Below are 19,210 nucleotides of genomic sequence, written 5' to 3'. Positions count from 1 at the left end.
TCAAGTGGTACAATTCGAGCCTTTGTGCTCAGGCTTTCTGTATTTGTTCTTTTTATGCTGTTTTCCACCCCTCCGGTCAGCTTGCAGCTCTGACTCCAGTGTCCACACTCAATAGCCCTCTGTATGGAGACAGAGTAGTGACTATACAGTCCCTCTCCCCTCCTCTAAGCACTCTATGACAAATGCACGTCCCCTGAGAGAGTTCCTGATGTCACAGGTGGCTGGATAAGCCTCCCAGCAGTGCTTCTACAGCGCGATCAGTTTTGGAACAGAGAGGGGAGTAGACAGGTAGCGCGAGGCACCAGGTGTGCGTGCAGAGGGAAAGAGGAGAAGAGCAGCAGCAACCAGATGACTGAGCTCAGTGGCACCGGACATGTGACAAGGGGAGAGTGAGACGGTCTATGACAGAATGTTCATGATAAGATCAGACATTAAAGGTGCAGGAGGGAGATCGACTTGTTTTAGTCATCAAGAGCTGGATGCAAAAGAGACAGATGCTGCTGGACAAGAATTGCTCCCACTAGTTTGGATTTGTGCATGAGGGTAAGAACACATTCTTCGTTCTGCAGATAGAACCAACCTTTCTCCTGAATGACATCATTTGAACTGTTGCTCTGAAATATTTGTCTACCATAGCAGAAAACTACACTTTAAAACATGCTTAAAATCCTCATTTACATGAAATACAATTAATTCAGATGAACATAATCCTAAATGTACTTGTGTTTACTCTTGAGAGTTAGTTTCCTAATACATTAATATCATACTCTATTTCTACCATACCAGAGCTGTGAGCCATCCTGTCTTTGGTGTGATGTGCAGCCACAGTTGGCTTACATCTGACTGTAACATTTTCTTTTCAAATTATACATGTGAGACAACAATAGAGATTAATGGATGAAGTTGGACAAACTCTAATATATATCACATTTAGGGTGTTTGGCACTTTTTGCTGGAAACATAAGCAACAAATGATAAAAACAGCCCAAAAAATCCCTCCCTTTTATTTGTCCATTTGTGTTTGCAGGCTGAACTGATCCACCTGAACTAGCTGCGTCCTCAAATGTCTCCCAACAGAGCGGCTTCTGATAGTAGAGAGAAAGCCCCCTCTCATGCCTCCATAATAGCCCCTTCATGGGTTCGGACAAAGAGCAAAAACAGCCCTCTTAGCTGTGTTTGGAGAGGAACGTTTGAGCAATGCTGCAATGATAAGAGTCATGTACTAGAATGTACTGTACTGCAGTTCATATGTGTCAGGCACACATAGAGTAACTCAAGCCTACATGCTTAAAATACCTCTCTCATGCCATTACCTGAAGCTGGACTAAATCCAAATATCAATAATAAATGACACACTGGACAACAAGGGGGAAGATACTAAAGATATTGCAGTAAAGTGGTAAAGCATAATTGAATATGGACCCCCCCCCAAAAAAATAAAGAGTTGAACCCTGTACCATATGGGCAACAACCAGGTGTAATTTATTCTATCCGGCTCCTTTTTGTGCCTATAAAAGTCTCGCAGATATAATGTTCATCAAAATCATTATCCCAACAAGTCATATGGTTGATATTTGACAAATCCAGAGATTAAAACAGAATAAAAGCTCACATTGGGCCTACAGTGATGGTTATCTATCTCCATCGTGTTTCAGATCTCCCCGCAAAGGTTTTCTATTATGTTGTCTTAGGAAAAATGCAAATCTATAATACAAAGGCATGTAGTTCAAAGTAAACCTGCTTTGTAGACAGCCTGAAACATTCACAGGAGCCTTTATATCTAAAACCAACAGCTTTATTCTCATGTAGGATACTGTTTCAGGAAGTTTCTCAGGAAGTGGTAAAGTCGTACCTGTACAATGCGCGTCTCCATGGTTAAACGTAGAGCAGATGCAGATTAGGCAGTTCATGTAGAGGTCGTAATGATGGCTACTGCAGAGTTGCCTATAATAACTTAGTTACCGTTTTTATTCAATGGTATACTTTGTATAGATTTGAAATAATGTTTTGCACTGTGAAAATACTTCTTTTTTTTCTTAAAAGACTTTGAATACAGAAGTATTTTAAAAGCAACTACTTTTAACTCAAGTAATATTTTGACTGACCAGTTTTCACTTGTACTGAAGTAATATTTAACCTGGAGTATCTACACTTGGATTAAAGTGATGAAGTCATGTACTTTATCCACCACTGCACCCAGGTGGAAAGTTACTAAGCACTTCAGAAACTTAACTTTCATTGAGTGCTACTTCGAGGTACCAATGGCATGGGAGACTACATACACACACACACACACACACACACACGCTAAAATACGATTGCATGGTAAAAGCTTAAATCTGATGTTAACATCTCTTGCTTTTGACTGATCACAATACAATCAACTGTCAGTTAGCAGATCCAAGGATAAACATTTTATCAGTAAAATATTCTGATTTATTTTCTTAATCTACCAACTTCTTTAAGACCTTAGGGGTTAAAAAAAAATTATATTGACGACAGCAAACACCAGAGAAAAAGCTGAAAAATAAATGGAAATTTTTGTTTTGTATCAGGACTATTTTATTTCCTCATGTTGTCTTTTGTTCTCATGACCACTGATTTATCTTGTGTATTTAAAACTAGCTCAAGCACCAGCAGTGTTATAGTACACTGGCCAACTGGCTATTTACAACAGAACAAGAGGTTTATTTTTTAGATACCTTTGAAAGCAGGGCTTTAACATCAGGCCTACTTCTCCCATTTGTGCATACTTTTGTTTGGCTCTTTTTTATGTAAAGCACCTGTTGTCCACTTGGAGCTCTTCAAAAACACAACATGTCCTAAGTAAGAAAAAGTAAAATAAATTGATTATTTGGTCGTTTTTTACAAAACAAGAAAAAACATAACCAATTTAAAACTAATTGATCTAAAATAAACACAATAAAGCTGAAAAACATTGTCCTATATATCTGTCTCTATCTCTTTTGCCATATTGGGGTTACACTGCTTTAAATTCCAGGTGGTGAGTGTCACTTTATTACCTGTGTAGCTGAGTCAGCAGGTGGCTCGTCTGCAGGGGGGAACACAAGATCACTTTCCACAGGGATGCATTATTTATTTCTTGGGGCATCTGAGAAACACACAGGAGGTCATTTGAAGTCTCGAGTGAGTCATTGTGTAGCTCACCATGCAATTTTAACTACAGCCTGTGTTTATGAGGTTCATGAAGTGGACAGCCAAAAGAAATGAGCATCCTAAATTATGGTCTACAAGATAGATGTAATGTTCTCTGCCATGAATTTTAGAGCTGCCAGTAAGTTGTTTTTCAAGAATAATTTGGCTCATGCAGCACTACACACAAAGTAATATAGTGTTTAGGTGTTCATGTCAGCGTATTAATTCTAACAGAAACAGAACAGAGATTATTTTCTATAGAATCACTTTATACTGCAATTTTATCAAGTAACAGTGTAGAAAAATTATCAAAGTATCATCAATCAAGTGGTATAAACAGAATCACCTAGAGCATGTTTTGTCTTCTTGTTTTTTGCTTAAACGCACAATTAGGGTGGAAAATGCTCACTTGGTGATGATGTGTTTTGAAGGTAATCCTTGATCCTGCAAGACCATGGCTGGTAAGAAAGGGAGGCAGTGGAGGTCCATGTGCAAAGGCCTGGTCCTGGGTACCCTCCTGACCAGCTGCATGATCCTGCTTTACTGCTTTTCCACCCCGCAGATGCACCTCAACCTGCCTGAGTAAGACACATCACACTAGTTTACATGTGCACAGTGAATTTATTTTGTTAAGAGTTGAAAAATGAAAAAAAAGGAATGCCACATTTTTAGCTTTTCTTCATTATTTCTTTGTTTTTGTCTTTATAGTGTTCCAGTGCCTTATTCCTGTGCCCACCGTCCATCCCAGCTCCACCCCAAATCAACCACCAACATGTCCCAACAAACCTCTGGTCAGAGATGCACACCCAAAGTGGACATCATGTTCATGAAGACCCACAAAACAGCCAGCAGCACCTTCCTCAACATTCTTTTCCGCTTTGGAGAGAAGCACCGACTGAAATTTGCCTTCCCCAACAGCAGAAATGACTTCTTCTATCCGTCTGTGTTCCAGCGCTCTCAGGTTAAAGACTACAGACCTGGAATGTGCTTCAATGTTATTTGTAATCACATGCGATTTAATGCAAGTGAAGTGGCCAAGCTGCTACCTCTGGACACTTCCTACATCACCATCCTCAGAGACCCTGCTGAGCTCTTTGAGTCGTCCTTTCACTACTTTGGCCGGCTGGTGCCATTTACCTGGAAGATACCAGGTGATGACAAACTGACTGAGTTTTTAAGAGACCCAAATCATTACTTCGATAAAGAGGGCTTCAACTCTTTCTACCTCAAGAATCTGCTGTTCTTCGATTTTGGACAGGACAACACTTTGGAGCTGGATGACCCACATGTAGAAAAGGGAATCAAGTTAATCACTGGGCGTTTTCAGCTGGTCATGTTGGTGGAACACTTTGAGGAATCTCTGATCCTGCTTAAGGATGCCCTCTGCTGGGAGATGGATGACCTGCTCTTCTTCAAGCTCAACGCCCGTAAAGGCTCAACTGTGTCCAAACTCACCCCTGAGCTGAGGGCCAGGGCTCTGCAGTGGAACGCCATCGACTGGAAGCTCTACCAGCATTTCAACCAGACATTTTGGGAGAAAGTAGATGCATATGGACGCCAAAGGATGGCTGAGGATGTTGCAGAGCTCAGGAGAAGGAACACAGAGATGGCATCTGTCTGCATTGAGGGGGGTCAGGCTGTGGAAGCTGGCAGCATCCAGGAGACAGCCATGCAACCGTGGCAGCCCATTGGAGAGAAGTCCATCATGGGATACAACCTGAAGAAGAATGTGGACAAGGCACATCGGAAGCTGTGCCGCAAGATGTTAACACCAGAGCTTCAGTATTTAACAGAGCTCGGGGTCAACCTGTGGATCACCAAACTGTGGGGCCACGTACGAGACATCATTAACTGGTGACTAGACCTGTGAGCATGAGGGGCCAATTAGACTTTGAAAAACTGTATTTGAAGAAGAAGAATCTGACTGTGTGGCTGATGAAGTGAAAGGTTTATGGTTTAAGTCACATTTCAATCTTATACCGTTCTGAAGGGTGCTTGAGAAAAAAAAAACCCAGACCTCACAATCTACAAATACTGGACATGTTTACAACAGGCAGTTGCATGGAAGACCTAAGCTGACATACCACCATACATGCTATTTACTCTGTTTTACTGTGATCATGAGTCAATTTCAGTTGTTTTCTCTTGATATAACCTTAAAGATCAAGGATCATAAGTCGTATCTCTAGAGTTGCAATAGCAGAGAACAAACTCAAGTTTATAGTGCAGGCACCAGCAGTATAGTATCTGTGGTCTAGCTTATCACTATAGCATTTTGTTTAGTTCAACCCTTATTGTCTCTTGATAACGAGTAAAACTGCTCCTTTACCATTGGAAGACCAGCTTTGTCATCCTGAGATAACAAGAACACAAGCTAAATTAACTTGTTTTTAATACTAGATTAAGGCAATAAAGAAGTTGAGATCTCAAGAAAAAGAACTTTAAAAGGCTCATTATCACAGAAAAATTGAGTTAATATAATTGGTGAATGCATGTCCACTTGAGGCAACCATACAGACAAGGCCCAGCATTGTTTTTATAAAACTATTTTCAAAATATTAATTTTAAATTCTTACTCTGAAATACTTTCTTAAGTGAATAATGGAGTTTAAGACTAATTCTAGGGAATAAAGACAAACGTGTTGCCACCTTTGCCAAAATTTTAAAGTTGTTTGAAGACATGAAAGAATGGAAACTCTGTGATGTTTTTCTTTGAAAGTTGAAAAATTTAAACACAGATTTGAAGGTATTGAATATTTCTAGATCCCATCTCAATGTTTTCTGGAGTACAAAATCCGCAATAATTTAGAAAAAAGTTTAGAATACCTACTTTTCCAATGACAGACATTTTCACTTGTCATGGCAGAGGAGTTGTAAGTACAACTAATAGCAATAATGACTGTTTATTCAATGGTCCAAAACTACTACATCGTAATCAAATGTACCGTAGCTCTCAGTATCTGCAGTGACACGTCAAGGAGTCTGTCATAAAATATATCTGATGACTTCTATGCAAAGAAGTCAGTGGATACAAATTTAAGTTCAGCACTATGCAATCAATTTTGAAAGAATCATTTCTCATTAATCTATTTTCTTTTTCTTTTTCTCCTTTTATACAATAAATGGCATACTGTTCATTAAATGTTATATGATGTAACACTTTCACTACTCTTGGACATTATGCAGCTGTAGCCATTTCCCCTCTTACCCTTAAAACCACAATGTTAATCCTAATATCATTCGCTTGTGCCAGGTGTTTTTGGCAGCACATTGATGAAGTGGTAAGATAGCGAGCCTTAAAAAGTCAGACAGTTGAAGTAAAAAAAAAACACTGAGACAATGAACTATAGTGTTAAACAACGCAATGTCTGTTTGCACAGATCTGTAGTCTTAGCCTGCAGAAACACAGATAGTTACCAGTATATTTAATGTTACATCAGGGGTTTTCCTGATAAAGCAAACTTAGTTATTTCTTTCGTCCAACTACTGTATATTTATTTACTCTGTATTTCTTTGCATTTAATACTTTTTGATTCTGTATTTCTTGATGTATTTAAGTGTTTTTTCGGTCTGTAACATAGTGGTTTTGTCCTTATCACACCTCCCCCATTTTTCCTGGCATGTGATTATCTCATGCACCTCAAAATAAAGCAAAGATTATGTAACTGGTGGGAGTCTGCGTTGTGTTTTTTTTGTTAACCGACAGATGACCGACACCAGGATCTCGCTTTCTCTGCATTTATTCTGTTTAACAGATAGAAAAGAACCTTAGCTTTTATGTTGTATACAGCCCTCCTCCGCTCCTCTCCCCTAGGGATAACATACAAAAGGGGTTGTATCAAGTATAAACATTACATACACATAATATATATAAAACACAGTAATCATACTTGTTTAATAGATGGAAAAAGAAAAGGTAAGCCACGAACACCTGCCTCTCCCCCAGGGATAACATACAAAAGGGGAGAGAGAAGGGGGCAAATCACATATAAAGGTCAAGAAACCAAGGAAGAAGAAACTGACCGGAAGAAGAGGCTGCACATAAAAGATACTTAAAAATCACAAAGAGGCTCTACAACACACAGAGGTACAATTTGTGTAATAATAAAAAAAACAATAATAATATTGTATTTTCAACCCTGTTACAATTATGTGGAATATTTTATGTTCTTAAATGTTTTGTCTGATTCATAAAATCAAAAGCTTCCTCTCTATGTGTGACTGTGTGTTTCATTCAATTAAGTATTTGTGTAACAAGAGGTAAGACAACATAACATCTCAGCATCTTGGAAAATTTGACAAACGTATCATAATATGGGGGGTGGCTGTGGCTCAGTGGAAAGAGTCGGTCGCCCATCAATGGGAAGGTTGGCGGTTCGATCCCACCTCCAGCAGTAACATGTCGAAGTGTCCTTGAGCAAGACACTGAACCCCAAATTGCTCCCCGTGTTGTTCAGCAGTGTGTGAATGTGAATGGATGAGATTAGCTAATACTGATGGTCCCTAACTATATAGCAACCTCTGCCATCAGTGAGTGAATGGATGAATGTGCCAAGTAGTGCAAAAGTGCTTTGAGTGGTCAGAAAGACTAGAAAAGCACTGTATAAGTACAAGTCCATTTACCACAATAAACCTCCTGTTCCAGTGTTGTCAAGGATTATTTTTAATGTATTTAGTTACATCTGTGTGTTTCTGGCCATTACACTGTGTCAAAATGCCAGCTGTGAATGTGCTGTATACAGTCCAGTCAGTGGTTTTCAGGCTTGTGTCCAAAAAAATAGAGAGGTGACAGTTAAACTGAAGGAAGACATTTTAGGAAAATATAGTTCCAGTTTTTCAGTCATTTCGCTGACATGAGCTTGGATTAAATACATCGTTCCCACTTTTTGAATGAATGTAATTAACTACATTTGTGTTTATATAAAATACTTCAAGCTAGTTCATATACAGCTATATAGCAATGGACCTAACATTTTGATTTTGATTAGTAGCCTATATAAAAAACAAATCCTGGTAGAGACACATTTTGTTTGAATAATATTTAATCACTAGTATCATCTCCTATGATCTTTCCTTATGCCATGTTTTGAGTAAGCACAGAGAGAGATGTCCAACATCGGTTATGTTACATTTTGATCCAGAAGTATTGCCTGACAAAGTATTCTTAGATCATGGCCGTTACACAGTAGGGCTTTTCTTTCCTTTATCAATGGACACAGTGTTAGGACATTTGGTCACAGCTTGATTGTTTGAAGACATTATTTGGGGACATGTGGAAAGGGGAGATGAAATGTGTGGCAGAACGATCTGCAAAAAACGGAAGATTTTGTATAGGCCTATTGTAGAGTAGAGAATAGATGCAGAGGCCAGCCTTAGTGGAGGATGAAATTAAGAGTAGGGACATATTGTATTATAAGGAAGGATTATTGCATATTTATTTAGCATATTTAGCATATTTTTGTATACATTAGGAAAAATGTGTAATGATTGGTGTGAGAGGTGTGAAGTGAGTGAGAATGTTGAGCATGTGATTTTGAACTGTAGCAGGTGTGCAGCTGAGCGAGAGCAGTTCTAGGAGAGGGTTGAAGCAGGGGTGCCCAAAGTGTGGGCCGGGATCCCCTGGGGGGTCACGACACACAAATGGGGGGTCGTGAGATGTCTTCCAGAATGATATATTTTTTAAGTTATCTAAAAATAGTACATTTTACCCATTGTAGTAAAAAAATATCGACAAAAATAGTAGCTAAGCTTGAAATAAAACCTCGAAAAAAAAAAAAATGCTGTGAGTTTTCTGACTTTCTTTGTTGCCAGATGACTCCTAAGTTCAGCGTTATTGAACAGCTGATTATCAAAAGCATCAGTAGCAGTAGGTTAATTCATAACAGCACAGGAAACACAGCCACATGCTCATGTAGGTAGGCTAATTTTCTGCAGACCAGCTAAATGAAGCCACATTAAATCACTTTGAGGGACAATGGGGGTCGCGGGTCTTTGGCACCTATTTTTTGGGGGTCGCGTGCTGAAAAGTTTGGGGACCCCTGGGTTAGAGCAGCAGGACACGAGTGGAGTCTCACAGGACTGCTAGATACAGAGGGAGAGGTAGAAGGTATAAGAGCAGTCAGGAGGGCGCTCTGTATTTTCCTATCGGACACAAGACTGATAGGAAGAATTTAATGAGGAGTTTATATGGTGATACACACTCCTATACAGTAGGTGGCGGTATGCACCTAAAAGCTGTTTGCGATCCGCAATTAACCACAAAGAAGAAGAAGAATCAGGAAGTAGTTCTGGTCCTCTGAGTCGGGGGCGTGGTTGGCCTGATGTTTCTAATGACAGCGCTCTTGTTTTCTTGTTTTGCTAGTTTAGTTTGAGGCTAATAGCTTGCTGCCAAACAGTTTTTATTATAATGGTTGTAGTGGTGTTTACCGGATGAAGCATACACTGTGGTGTAACCTTACTACTCGTTAACTATAACTTCTGTTTATTTGTACTGTTGTTTGTTTCGTGGTCCGAAGCTAAATAGCTAGCTGGTCAGTGCGAGCTATGAAGCTAGTGTTTTTAGCTAACTGTTATCGGAAGAACATAATCCTCTAAAGGAATCAAAGAGGATTTTAGTTTTATTCAGATACCAGGAAAAGACACTTGAATTAGCAGGGGATCAGAAACAGCTCCTGCGTCAGAGGACTTGCATGTACGATGGCGTGAAGTGTGGATGTTGCTTCAGATTGAGAGTGGTCCTCATGAGTGATTCAGCTGGATGAGTTTGCAACAATGTCCTGTAAATCAACCAAAGTAGCCCCTAGTGTTGATTTCGACCACAGTTGCTCCGACAGCGTGGAATATCTGACGCTTAACTTTGGCCCCTTTGAGACAGTTCATCGATGGAGAAGACTCCCTCCGTGTGACGAGTTTGTTGGTGCAAGGTAACATGAATAAATTATACAACATGCAGATTTATCTGAGTACAATCACTGCCTTTTATTCATACTGAACTTCATTTGATGTGTTTAGGCGCAGCAAGCATACTGTTGTGGCGTACAGGGATGCCATTTACGTGTTTGGTGGAGACAATGGGTGAGTAGATAGATAGATAGATAGATAGATAGATAGATAGATAGATAGATAGATAGATAGATAGATTTAATTTCAGACCCACAGGTCCATATCAGCATAAGAGTAATATAAAAGACTAAGAATAAGTAAAATACATGTCCAGCAATACACAAAAATATCATATGACAACAGTTTACACATTCATTTTGATTAAAGCATAAAAAGGCATTTGTTCCAATGTTTCCATAAGCAAGAAAAATACCTTGTGTCACTTAATGGCTGAGTGAGCTCCCTTAAAAGTTCATTTTCTGAATCAGCTAAGCCAGGCATGTCCAAAGTACAGCCAGGGGGGGCAATCGCAGCCAAAGGTCCATTTATTTATGGACCCAAGCTTCCATCTTTAAAACGTGTTACTTATAGCACAGAAACTAATCACCTTCTGAATCATCTGTACATTTTCAGTTTCTTTCAAGCGCACAAACAAAACTAAAGTCAATCCAGAAACGTCTCAAAAAGCTTCATATGGACTACTTGTATATAAGCCAAAGCAATGGGAATTCTGCAGGATGACAATAAAGAAGAAACACAAGAACTCTTAAAGTTGACAGGTTTTCAAATGAATGTTTTTATCATGATGTGAAAATGTTCTTGATGAACACTGAAAGTTCAGAACACACAAAAGAGAACACAAGACGAGATCAAAATTCTGAAATTGTGCAGAAAAGGCAAACATTTGGTGCATAAAAAATGTTAGGAATGCAGGAAAGTAATTATTTTGTTCTAAAACTGTTGTCTGCTGGTCAGAAAAGTCTAAAAAAACATCATGAAAAAGAAGTGTGATGAAATCCAGATCATGATCCTGCCACGGGAAAATAAAGAAACAATATTTTTCCCACATTGCCCGACCCTATTAAAAAATATTTTCCTCCAGAAGAAGATAGTTTTCTAATGTTTACATGGCTTGTGGAGAACTGAGGACTACCTAGTTACTGATTTATTAAGGAAAAAAAAGTAAAATAATTGTTATTAAATAGAGATTTCATATATAACTTTTATGATTCCTAAGTCTCAGTAGGAGTCACTGGCCCTGTGGTGTTCTGACAACATCAAATGTGGCCCTCTTTGAAAAAAGTTTGGACACCACTGAGCTAAGCGACACATAAATTTATACATCAAATTTCTCAGGACAGCATGAAATGTAGGGACATTGTTTGATATAAACACAAAACTTGCACTGGTCCATCTTGGTAGTTTAAGGAGTAGTATTGATTGGGTCAATTTCCTGTATTCATTTTAAACCATTACATCACATTCAGTTAATTTTGAAGTTTCCTTTTAGGAAGAACATGTTGAACGACCTGCTACGATTTGATGTGAAGGACTGCTCGTGGTGTCGGTAAGACTGCAGCAGTGCACCATAAATGATGAAACAGAAAGGAGAGAAATATTGATCGAACAGTATGATTGACTTTGAGTGTCATATTCACTCCAGGGCCTTCACCACCGGAACTCCACCTGCTCCCAGATATCATCATTCAGCTGTTGTGTACGGCAGCAGCATGTTTGTTTTTGGTAAGTGTTTTAAACATTTAATTTTCATAATCAAATGTCATTCGTGCCACGTACTTTGGCCAGATTGAGTCTGCAATGTTTGTCTTGACTTTTCCATAGGTGGCTACACTGGAGACATCTACTCAAACTCTAACCTGAAAAATAAAAATGATCTGTTTGAGTACAAGTTTGCAACGGGACAGTGGACTGAATGGAAAGTGGAAGGGAGGTAATGTGTGTATTTAAGATGCTTGAATCAATGGATTTTCATACCTCCTGTGTAAAGCCAATGATTGAAATAATTGAAAATTTGAATTTAATGGTTTTTATTTTGCATCATGTTTTTGAATTGATAAAAAATGAATTATTCCCACAAGCACTGATTTAGGAAAGTTTCACTGCTTACAGGAAGTTAAGTAATATTGCTTATGCTGAGGATTCTTCATAGCAAAATCCTGGGTAGACTTTTGCAATAGATAAAAAAAAGTTGTTTTTAATGCCTTGGGACACATGCCTTAAAAAAAATAAATTTAGACCAATTTGTATCTTTTTCCAAAGTTTGTGGAATTTCTGTTTAGAATATATATATATATATATATATATATATATATATATATATATAAAAAGGCAGTAATATAATAAAATGTTGCCCTGCTGTCATTCTCTCTGTTTCAGCTTGCCAGTGGCCAGGTCTGCACATGGGGCCACAGTCTACAGTGATAAACTGTGGATATTTGCTGGTTATGATGGCAATGCCAGGTATCTATCTATCTATCTATCTATCTATCTATCTATCTATCTATCTATCTATCTATCTATCTATCTATCTATCTATCTATCTATCTACCTGCAAATAATTACTGACAGATCTGTACTCCATGCGTAGGCTGAATGACATGTGGACCATCAGTCTGCAGGACAGAGAACATGCGTGTTGGGAGGAGGCAAGTATAATAACTTATTTCCATGTACAATAATTATAATAACATGTAGTACTGAAATCACACTTACACCGTACTCTAAGAGTTTACATCTCCATCTCTGCCTTTGTTTCAAACAGATCGACCAGAGTGGCGAGATTCCTCCATCTTGCTGTAACTTTCCTGTAGCTGTATGCAGGGACAAGATGTTCGTGTTTTCTGGTCAGAGTGGAGCCAAGATCACCAACAACCTCTTCCAGTTTGAGTTCAAGGGCCACATGTGAGAACATTCTCTGTTTTTGTCTAGGAATCAGGTCACCCCTGTGTCATCTTTTAATTGCCCGTGTTCAGTAAAATTTGATTTAATGATTCATAACTCTATTTTCTCAGGTGGACACGCATCCCAACGGAACACCTCCTGCGGGGCTCACCCCCACCTCCTCAGAGACGCTACGGCCACACAATGGTTGCATTTGACCGCCACCTGTATGTAGTTGGAGGTGCTGCAGACAACACTCTGCCTAACGAGCTGCATTGCTACGATGTGGACTCTCAGACCTGGGAGGTGATCCACCCCAGCATGGATAGCGAGGTAGAAACATCACGTATTCACAAAAACTGTGTCAGTGGACAATGCAAGTGGTCTTTAACGTCACAGATCCCAAATGTATGTCATCGCCTGGCTGATTTACATAATTTCTTACAAGAATTTGAACGTCCTTGATTCTAAAAGATGACCGTCCTATGTCAGATGCCAAGTGGGAGACTCTTCCATGCTGCTGCTGTTATTCAGGATGCCATGTACATCTTTGGAGGGACTGTAGACAACAATGTGCGCAGTGGGGAGATGTACAGGTTTCAGGTAAACGTCCAATCAATCTGCTGTTTGCATCATCTGGGCACTGCTCTAAACCTTCTCTGCATAAATAGGATTATAGACTCATAGTACTTAAGCGGTCACGCTTTGTTTGTTATTATGTGCCTCTTAAAATTATCATTTTCTTTTTGCAGTTTTCATGCTACCCAAAGTGTACTCTCCATGAGGACTATGGCAAACTATTTGAGAACCGTCAGTTCTGTGATGTGGAGTTTATTCTGGGAGAAGTGAGTACATAAGCTCCGTATGTGATACTGGGAGGCTAAGCCTTTAAAGATGTTGATAAAAACTCCAAGGTGACTTACACTTCAATCAGCTTAGATCCCTTTTCAATCTATGTTGTTTTGTTTACAGAGGGAGGAGAAAGTCATGGGGCATATCGCCATAGTGACTGCAAGATGTCAGTGGCTGCGTAAGAAAATCCTGCAGGCTTGGGATAGGCAGCGGCAGGTAAGAGGCGTGCAAGGACACTCCATTTACTGCAAAGTGCCACACAGTATTGACACTCAGATTGACACTTAGAATATGTGAACACTGGGAATGTTGCCCTTATTGCCTGTATTTACTAATATCCTCAGTTTGTATACTATACATACAGTACAAATACCTATATGATGGATATACATAGCATTCCAAATTATTATGCAAGTTGCATTTTTTGTGAATATTTTAAAAACTATGTTAATAGTCGTTTTCAGATTCACCTCATGAACTGGCCTGCCTGCTCCCCCGGTCTCAACCCTACTGAGAACTTGTGGTCAATAATAAAGAAGATAATTTACAGTAATGGCAAGAAATACAGCTCAAAAGAGCATCTTTGGAAAGCCATACAAGGTGCAGCACATAGAGTCAGCAGAGAAGTCATCAGATACTAAATCAGTTTACCAGTGACCTCTGACCCTCACTGAAAGAAAAGGAGGTTTTATTTGACATTTGAGAAACACTTTAGATTTGAAATGTTTTAAAGACATTAACAGTTCTATTTTGTATACAAATGTAAAGAAACTGTTGTTTTTGTTGAAGTTTGAATACAGTTGTAGTAAATATTATTATTTTCAATCAATAGAACGTTTAAAATGTTGCCTAGTTTTTAATTTTTTAAGTTATATGCTCTTATCACCAACTTGCATAATAATTTGTCACGCTCATTTCTGCAGATTCTGCATTTATTAAAAAATACAACCAACGTACTTTGAAAATTATAATTTTAACCACACAGTTGAAGAAATATATTCACTATCTGACTTCTTGACAAATTTGAAAACGACTATTGACATAGTTTTTTAAATATTTACAAAAATGCAACTTGCATAACAATTTGGAACACGGTGTAACAGTGCGAGGTGACTGCTGTGTAGGAGCCTCAGTTGGAATGCAAAGTAAAGTGTAACATGTTGGTGTTACACAATCCTCTGTCTCTGTGTGCAGAAGACGAAACAAGAGAGCGGTGAGGAAAGTGATGATGGAGCGGCTGGAGGCCAGAGGGATATCCCAGCAGGCCATAGGCCATCAGGCACTCAGCTGATGCTAGAGGTAGCCATCAGGGAAGCAGAGGCCCAGCCTTTTGAAGTCCTAATGCAGTTCCTCTACACAGACCATATCCAGTATCCACGCAGAGGTACTTTTCTGTTTCAGTCTTCTAAAACCAAGTTGGGTGTCAGAGCCTTAGGGAAATTGAAGTCTATGGGCCTCCTTTGACTCATTTTGTGGTGATAAGATTCTTTAATATATTAGATTAAAGCAGAAGTGGCAAAGATTATTTTTGTTTAAGTTGTCACCACTGAGGGACTAAATATGTTGATCATGCATTCTTTTATTGATGTCTCTGTAGGTCATGTGCAGGATGTTCTTCTTATCATGGATGTTTACAAGCTGGCACTTAGTTTTAAGCTGTCCCGCTTGGAGCAGCTGTGTGTGCAGTACATCGAGGCATCTGTGGACCTGCAGAACGTCCTCAGTGTTTGTGAAAATGCAAACAAGCTGCAACTGGACCAGCTAAAGGTAAATCTCGATGACTGACTAACTGGTCCAATTTCTAACTTTTACTGCCCCCCAGTGGTTGAAGTTATCAGAACACATTTATACTTTGAGGTCTGTAAAAATACAATGCAAATGATTTCTTACTTTTTAAAATGTAGATGCGTAAAAACAGTTTATTCCAACATTCATGCAACAAATTGCTTTTCTCTGCAGGAACATTGCCTTAACTTTGTGGTGAAGGAGTCCCACTTCAACCAGGTGATAATGACCAAAGAGTTTGAGCACCTTTCCACTCCACTTATAGTGGAGATTGTGCGACGGAAGCAGCAGCCTCCTCCCAGGCTGTACTCAGACCAGCCTGTGGACATCGGGACCTCACTGGTCCAGGACATGAAGGCTTACCTGGAGGGGGGCGGCCTAGAGTTCTGTGACATTATCCTGCTGTTAGACGGACACCCACGACCTGCTCACAAAGCCATATTGGCAGCACGATCTAGGTACAGACAACAGAGGTGTAGTCATGTGCTTTAGCCAGATCAACCCCTTTAACTTAGCTCTTAAGTACATATTTAAGTTTTTGTAGTAAGCTCAAATTTCCTTTTATAATTAGGATTTTCGTTCATATAAATTGAATGGGCTGGTTCCACATAATTGTGCCATCTTTTGGCTTTGATTACAAAACTTGAAGCACTTTCCAAAATGTTTAACTTTGTCATTAGCTCCTACTTATGTGAGTTATGTCATCAATGGTTTATAAGTGGTATATTGTTTTTAGTGTGAATTTTCTGATCTTTTTTATATTTGAGTATAGCAGAAGTATGTTCTCCTCGATTTACAAGTCAACCTCTGACGATAAAAAAAAAAACATTCCATGTCCAGTCAAAAAAAAAAGGTGCTGACATTTAAAGAAAGCAGTAAAATAAAGGTGCTTCAAGACGCCATGGATTATTTCAAATGAATATGCGTTGCTCTTTGTGATATCTCCTTTTTTTCCCCCCAGTTACTTCGAGGCAATGTTTCGCTCCTTCATGCCCGAGGATGGTCAGGTTAATATCTCCATCGGTGAGATGGTTCCAAGTAAGCAGGCCTTTGAGTCCATGCTGCGTTACATCTACTACGGTGATGTCAACATGCCTCCAGAGGATTCTCTGTATCCTTCTCAAAGTCAGACTGCTTTTTATTCATTTAACAGATAGTCTTTCACAAGCAGAGAACATCCAAAACATCTTAAAATGGATCCATTCATGGAAGAAAATAAAAAGAAATCAGATCCTTCCATGAAGGCAGATAATAGCATGCGATGCAGCCTCCGTTTTTAAGCATGGGGCCTGTAAATACAAGTAGCAGATGAGCTGTGCTAAGGTTCGTGGTGGGATGAGAAAGTTTCTACTGTATGTGTGAATAGTGACAAGTTATATTTGAGTATACGCCATAAGCTGCACTTTAATATCGGTGACTACTTGCCAACTGCAGTTCTGCATTGATAGATGCTGGAGGTCTAATAAATGTTTGAAATAACTGATAATTTAGAAATACTCCTGCATAATAAAACAGGACCACGTTTTTGTGGATACTATGCATATAAGATACTGTGCAAAGAACAAAATGTAGCTTTCATTTAGTTTGCCAAGTTTCCTGTTGTTTCTATAAAATGAGTAAATGCTCTGCTGTGTCTTATATCTCCTGTGCAAGTCAAAACTTGACATGTTGTTGGTGAAACACTTATGAGTCCTACCTTTCATTAGGATGAAGATCTCCAAGTTTTTAAAGGACTTTCTCAGAGAAAACTTTTCGCTTCCTTGACCTATGACACACAGCTATCTGTTTGCTGCACCATACTACTACGGCTTTTCAAACAACAGGCTGCAAGCTTACTGTAAGCAGAATCTGGAGATGAATGTCACTGTGGAGAATGTCTTGCAGGTATTTATATTTTTGCTCAGGGGGGAGCGGTGACCTAATTTGATTATGCTGTCCTGTACTTGAAGTTTCAGTGAATCATCTCAACACTCACTTCTTATTGTCAATGTTTCCCTTCTTCAGATCCTGGAGGCAGCTGATAAGACTCAGGCTCTGGACATGAAGAAGCACTGCCTACACATTATTGTCCACCAGTTTATCAAGGTGGGTGGGCTTGTATCCGGAGCTCTGGGGTTCTGCTGCCCACTCACTGCAGCTGAGCTAACCTTATAGAACCATCTTCTTTGCGGGACACTGACACCTTTTGGCCTCCAGGAGGATCATCCTCCATCTTCTTAGTAAAGAGGAGTGTTTACAACCAGGCCGGCTGTACAAGCACTTCATCATGTAGAGATGAGGGTCAAAGTGCCGCTCTGATTATTGTTTGTTATTCAAAGGAACAGCTAAGATATCAATTCTCACCCTCTGTCAGTATTTTAGTTCAGCTTCTTTTTGTTTATCCTCAGTTTTCATGCATGAGCGATAAACTGCTGCTTATTCCTCATTTGACTCTGACTCACTGTCCTCTTAATTTAAGGCTCATTGTTTTTCTTTTTTTTTTGCTCTCCTCCCTTCCCAAAGGTATCCAAGCTCCCCAACCTGCGGTCTCTCAGCCAGCTGCTGCTGTTGGACATCATTGAGTCTCTAGCTACACACATATCAGACAAACAGTGTGCTGAGATGGGCTCGGACATTTAGGACCATGGCAAAGCTGGCCTCCTCTTTTTTTCTCCTCACAAAAAAGCCATACAACTTACCTCCTTCTTCTCAGTCCTTCCCTCCTCAAAGACACAGTGCTTTGCTGTATTGTATATTTCAAAACCCTGATTGATGCTTTTTTTATACATGCAATATCAAATTGTTCTCTCACTCTGTTTCAAAGAGGCGTGAAATCAGAGAAGAAACCAGTTTCTAGCTCAGTCAAAACTGTCAACTGTTATAAAACTCCCTTTTATTTGTAGTTTATATCTATTTATTTTATTCCATTGAGGAAAATGTCTTCAATGCTTAATTAGCTCTGTGTTACCACTCCATGTTTTTATAAATGTGGACTCAGTGGACTGTGATAATTCATACTCATGACACTACAGAAATGAGTTCAAGTGTTGCCCTCAGCTGTTGTATGTATTTACCTGCTCAGATATGTAATCACAGTAAACTGTCGAATGAGTTTTGTCAAGATCTGTGTTCATCTCTTGTATTATGCTAAGGTCTGACAAATGACATTAATCTGAATTGGATGTTGCAAGGAATAAAAATCATTATTTGAAAGTAAAATAAATGTATGTCCTAACAGCTGTTTGTTTTGTTTACTGTTAGTAAAAACAACGCACATCTTTGTCATGCTAAACATCGTTTCTAACAGACAGGCTACATGTATCCTCATGTAGAGCAATGTCTACTTAGTGACATCAGTATGCTGTTATCAAATATTTACCCTTTATGTATTTAAAGCCTTAATAAATCTTCTACAAAACTAGTGGTGTGTCCCTGAGTCTCTGAGCCCCGATGCAGTCACTGAGCCAGAGGAGGCTGAATTTGCCTGATATGCACACACTATTATTTCATTTACCTAAAGCCTCCGGTGTGCTACTTTACCTCTGCTCTGAGTGTCCTTGAGCACCTTCTAATCAAACTAAGTGTCTCAAACTAAGCAACTTAAAAGATTTATTTAACAAAAAAAATCAGAATGTGCAGTTTTCTTTAGACATAC

At 39.2% G+C, this 19,210-nt stretch overlaps 2 protein-coding genes across 6 annotated transcripts; both read left to right on the top strand.

Annotated features, from left to right (window-relative positions):
* Positions 1 to 285: 285 nt before the first annotated feature.
* On the top strand, positions 286 to 6,825 carry gal3st1a (galactose-3-O-sulfotransferase 1a). Of its 2 annotated transcripts, XM_034691813.1 has the most exons (3): positions 286 to 543; positions 3,588 to 3,738; positions 3,865 to 6,825. In XM_034691813.1, the coding sequence occupies exons 2-3, from the start codon at positions 3,611 to 3,613 to the stop codon at positions 5,012 to 5,014; spliced, it is 1,278 nt and encodes a 425-aa protein (XP_034547704.1). In that variant the 5' UTR covers positions 286 to 543; positions 3,588 to 3,610; the 3' UTR covers positions 5,015 to 6,825. The 2 variants fall into 2 exon arrangements, with proteins under 2 accessions (XP_034547704.1, XP_034547705.1); XM_034691814.1 differs by lacking the exon at positions 286 to 543 and having other exon boundaries at positions 3,521 to 3,738.
* A 2,596-nt stretch (positions 6,826 to 9,421) lies between these two features.
* On the top strand, positions 9,422 to 18,976 carry lztr1 (leucine-zipper-like transcription regulator 1). 4 transcript variants are annotated; one of them, XM_034692498.1, is made up of 19 exons: positions 9,422 to 10,079; positions 10,168 to 10,230; positions 11,549 to 11,605; positions 11,702 to 11,781; positions 11,881 to 11,989; positions 12,436 to 12,519; positions 12,647 to 12,704; positions 12,821 to 12,960; positions 13,071 to 13,347; positions 13,432 to 13,542; positions 13,692 to 13,784; positions 13,912 to 14,007; positions 14,989 to 15,175; positions 15,389 to 15,558; positions 15,751 to 16,034; positions 16,538 to 16,687; positions 17,355 to 17,460; positions 17,581 to 17,661; positions 18,079 to 18,976. In XM_034692498.1, the coding sequence occupies exons 1-19, from the start codon at positions 9,928 to 9,930 to the stop codon at positions 18,193 to 18,195; spliced, it is 2,415 nt and encodes an 804-aa protein (XP_034548389.1). In that variant the 5' UTR covers positions 9,422 to 9,927; the 3' UTR covers positions 18,196 to 18,976. The 4 variants fall into 4 exon arrangements, with proteins under 4 accessions (XP_034548389.1, XP_034548391.1, XP_034548390.1 ...); XM_034692500.1 differs by having other exon boundaries at positions 9,423 to 10,079; positions 13,071 to 13,272; positions 14,986 to 15,175; XM_034692499.1 differs by having other exon boundaries at positions 9,423 to 10,079; positions 13,071 to 13,272; positions 13,414 to 13,542; positions 14,986 to 15,175.
* The last annotated feature ends 234 nt before the right edge of the window (positions 18,977 to 19,210 follow it).

The sequence above is a fragment of the Notolabrus celidotus genome, chromosome 9 (genome assembly GCF_009762535.1).
Source record: "Notolabrus celidotus isolate fNotCel1 chromosome 9, fNotCel1.pri, whole genome shotgun sequence".
Lineage (NCBI taxonomy): Eukaryota > Metazoa > Chordata > Actinopteri > Labriformes > Labridae > Notolabrus > Notolabrus celidotus.
This window is presented reverse-complemented; position numbering and strand designations above follow the sequence as displayed.

Bases quoted from the DNA above. Each gene is read 5' to 3' on its own strand.
- gal3st1a (XM_034691813.1), top strand. From the start codon at position 3,611: ATGGCTGGTAAGAAAGGGAGGCAGTGGAGGTCCATGTGCAAAGGCCTG. The intron at 3,739-3,864 runs GTAAGACACATC...TTGTCTTTATAG, and splicing joins ATGCACCTCAACCTGCCTGA to TGTTCCAGTGCCTTATTCCT.
- lztr1 (XM_034692497.1), top strand. From the start codon at position 9,928: ATGTCCTGTAAATCAACCAAAGTAGCCCCTAGTGTTGATTTCGACCAC. The intron at 10,231-11,548 runs GTGAGTAGATAG...GTTTCCTTTTAG, and splicing joins GTGTTTGGTGGAGACAATGG to GAAGAACATGTTGAACGACC. The intron at 11,782-11,880 runs GTAAGTGTTTTA...ACTTTTCCATAG, and splicing joins CAGCAGCATGTTTGTTTTTG to GTGGCTACACTGGAGACATC.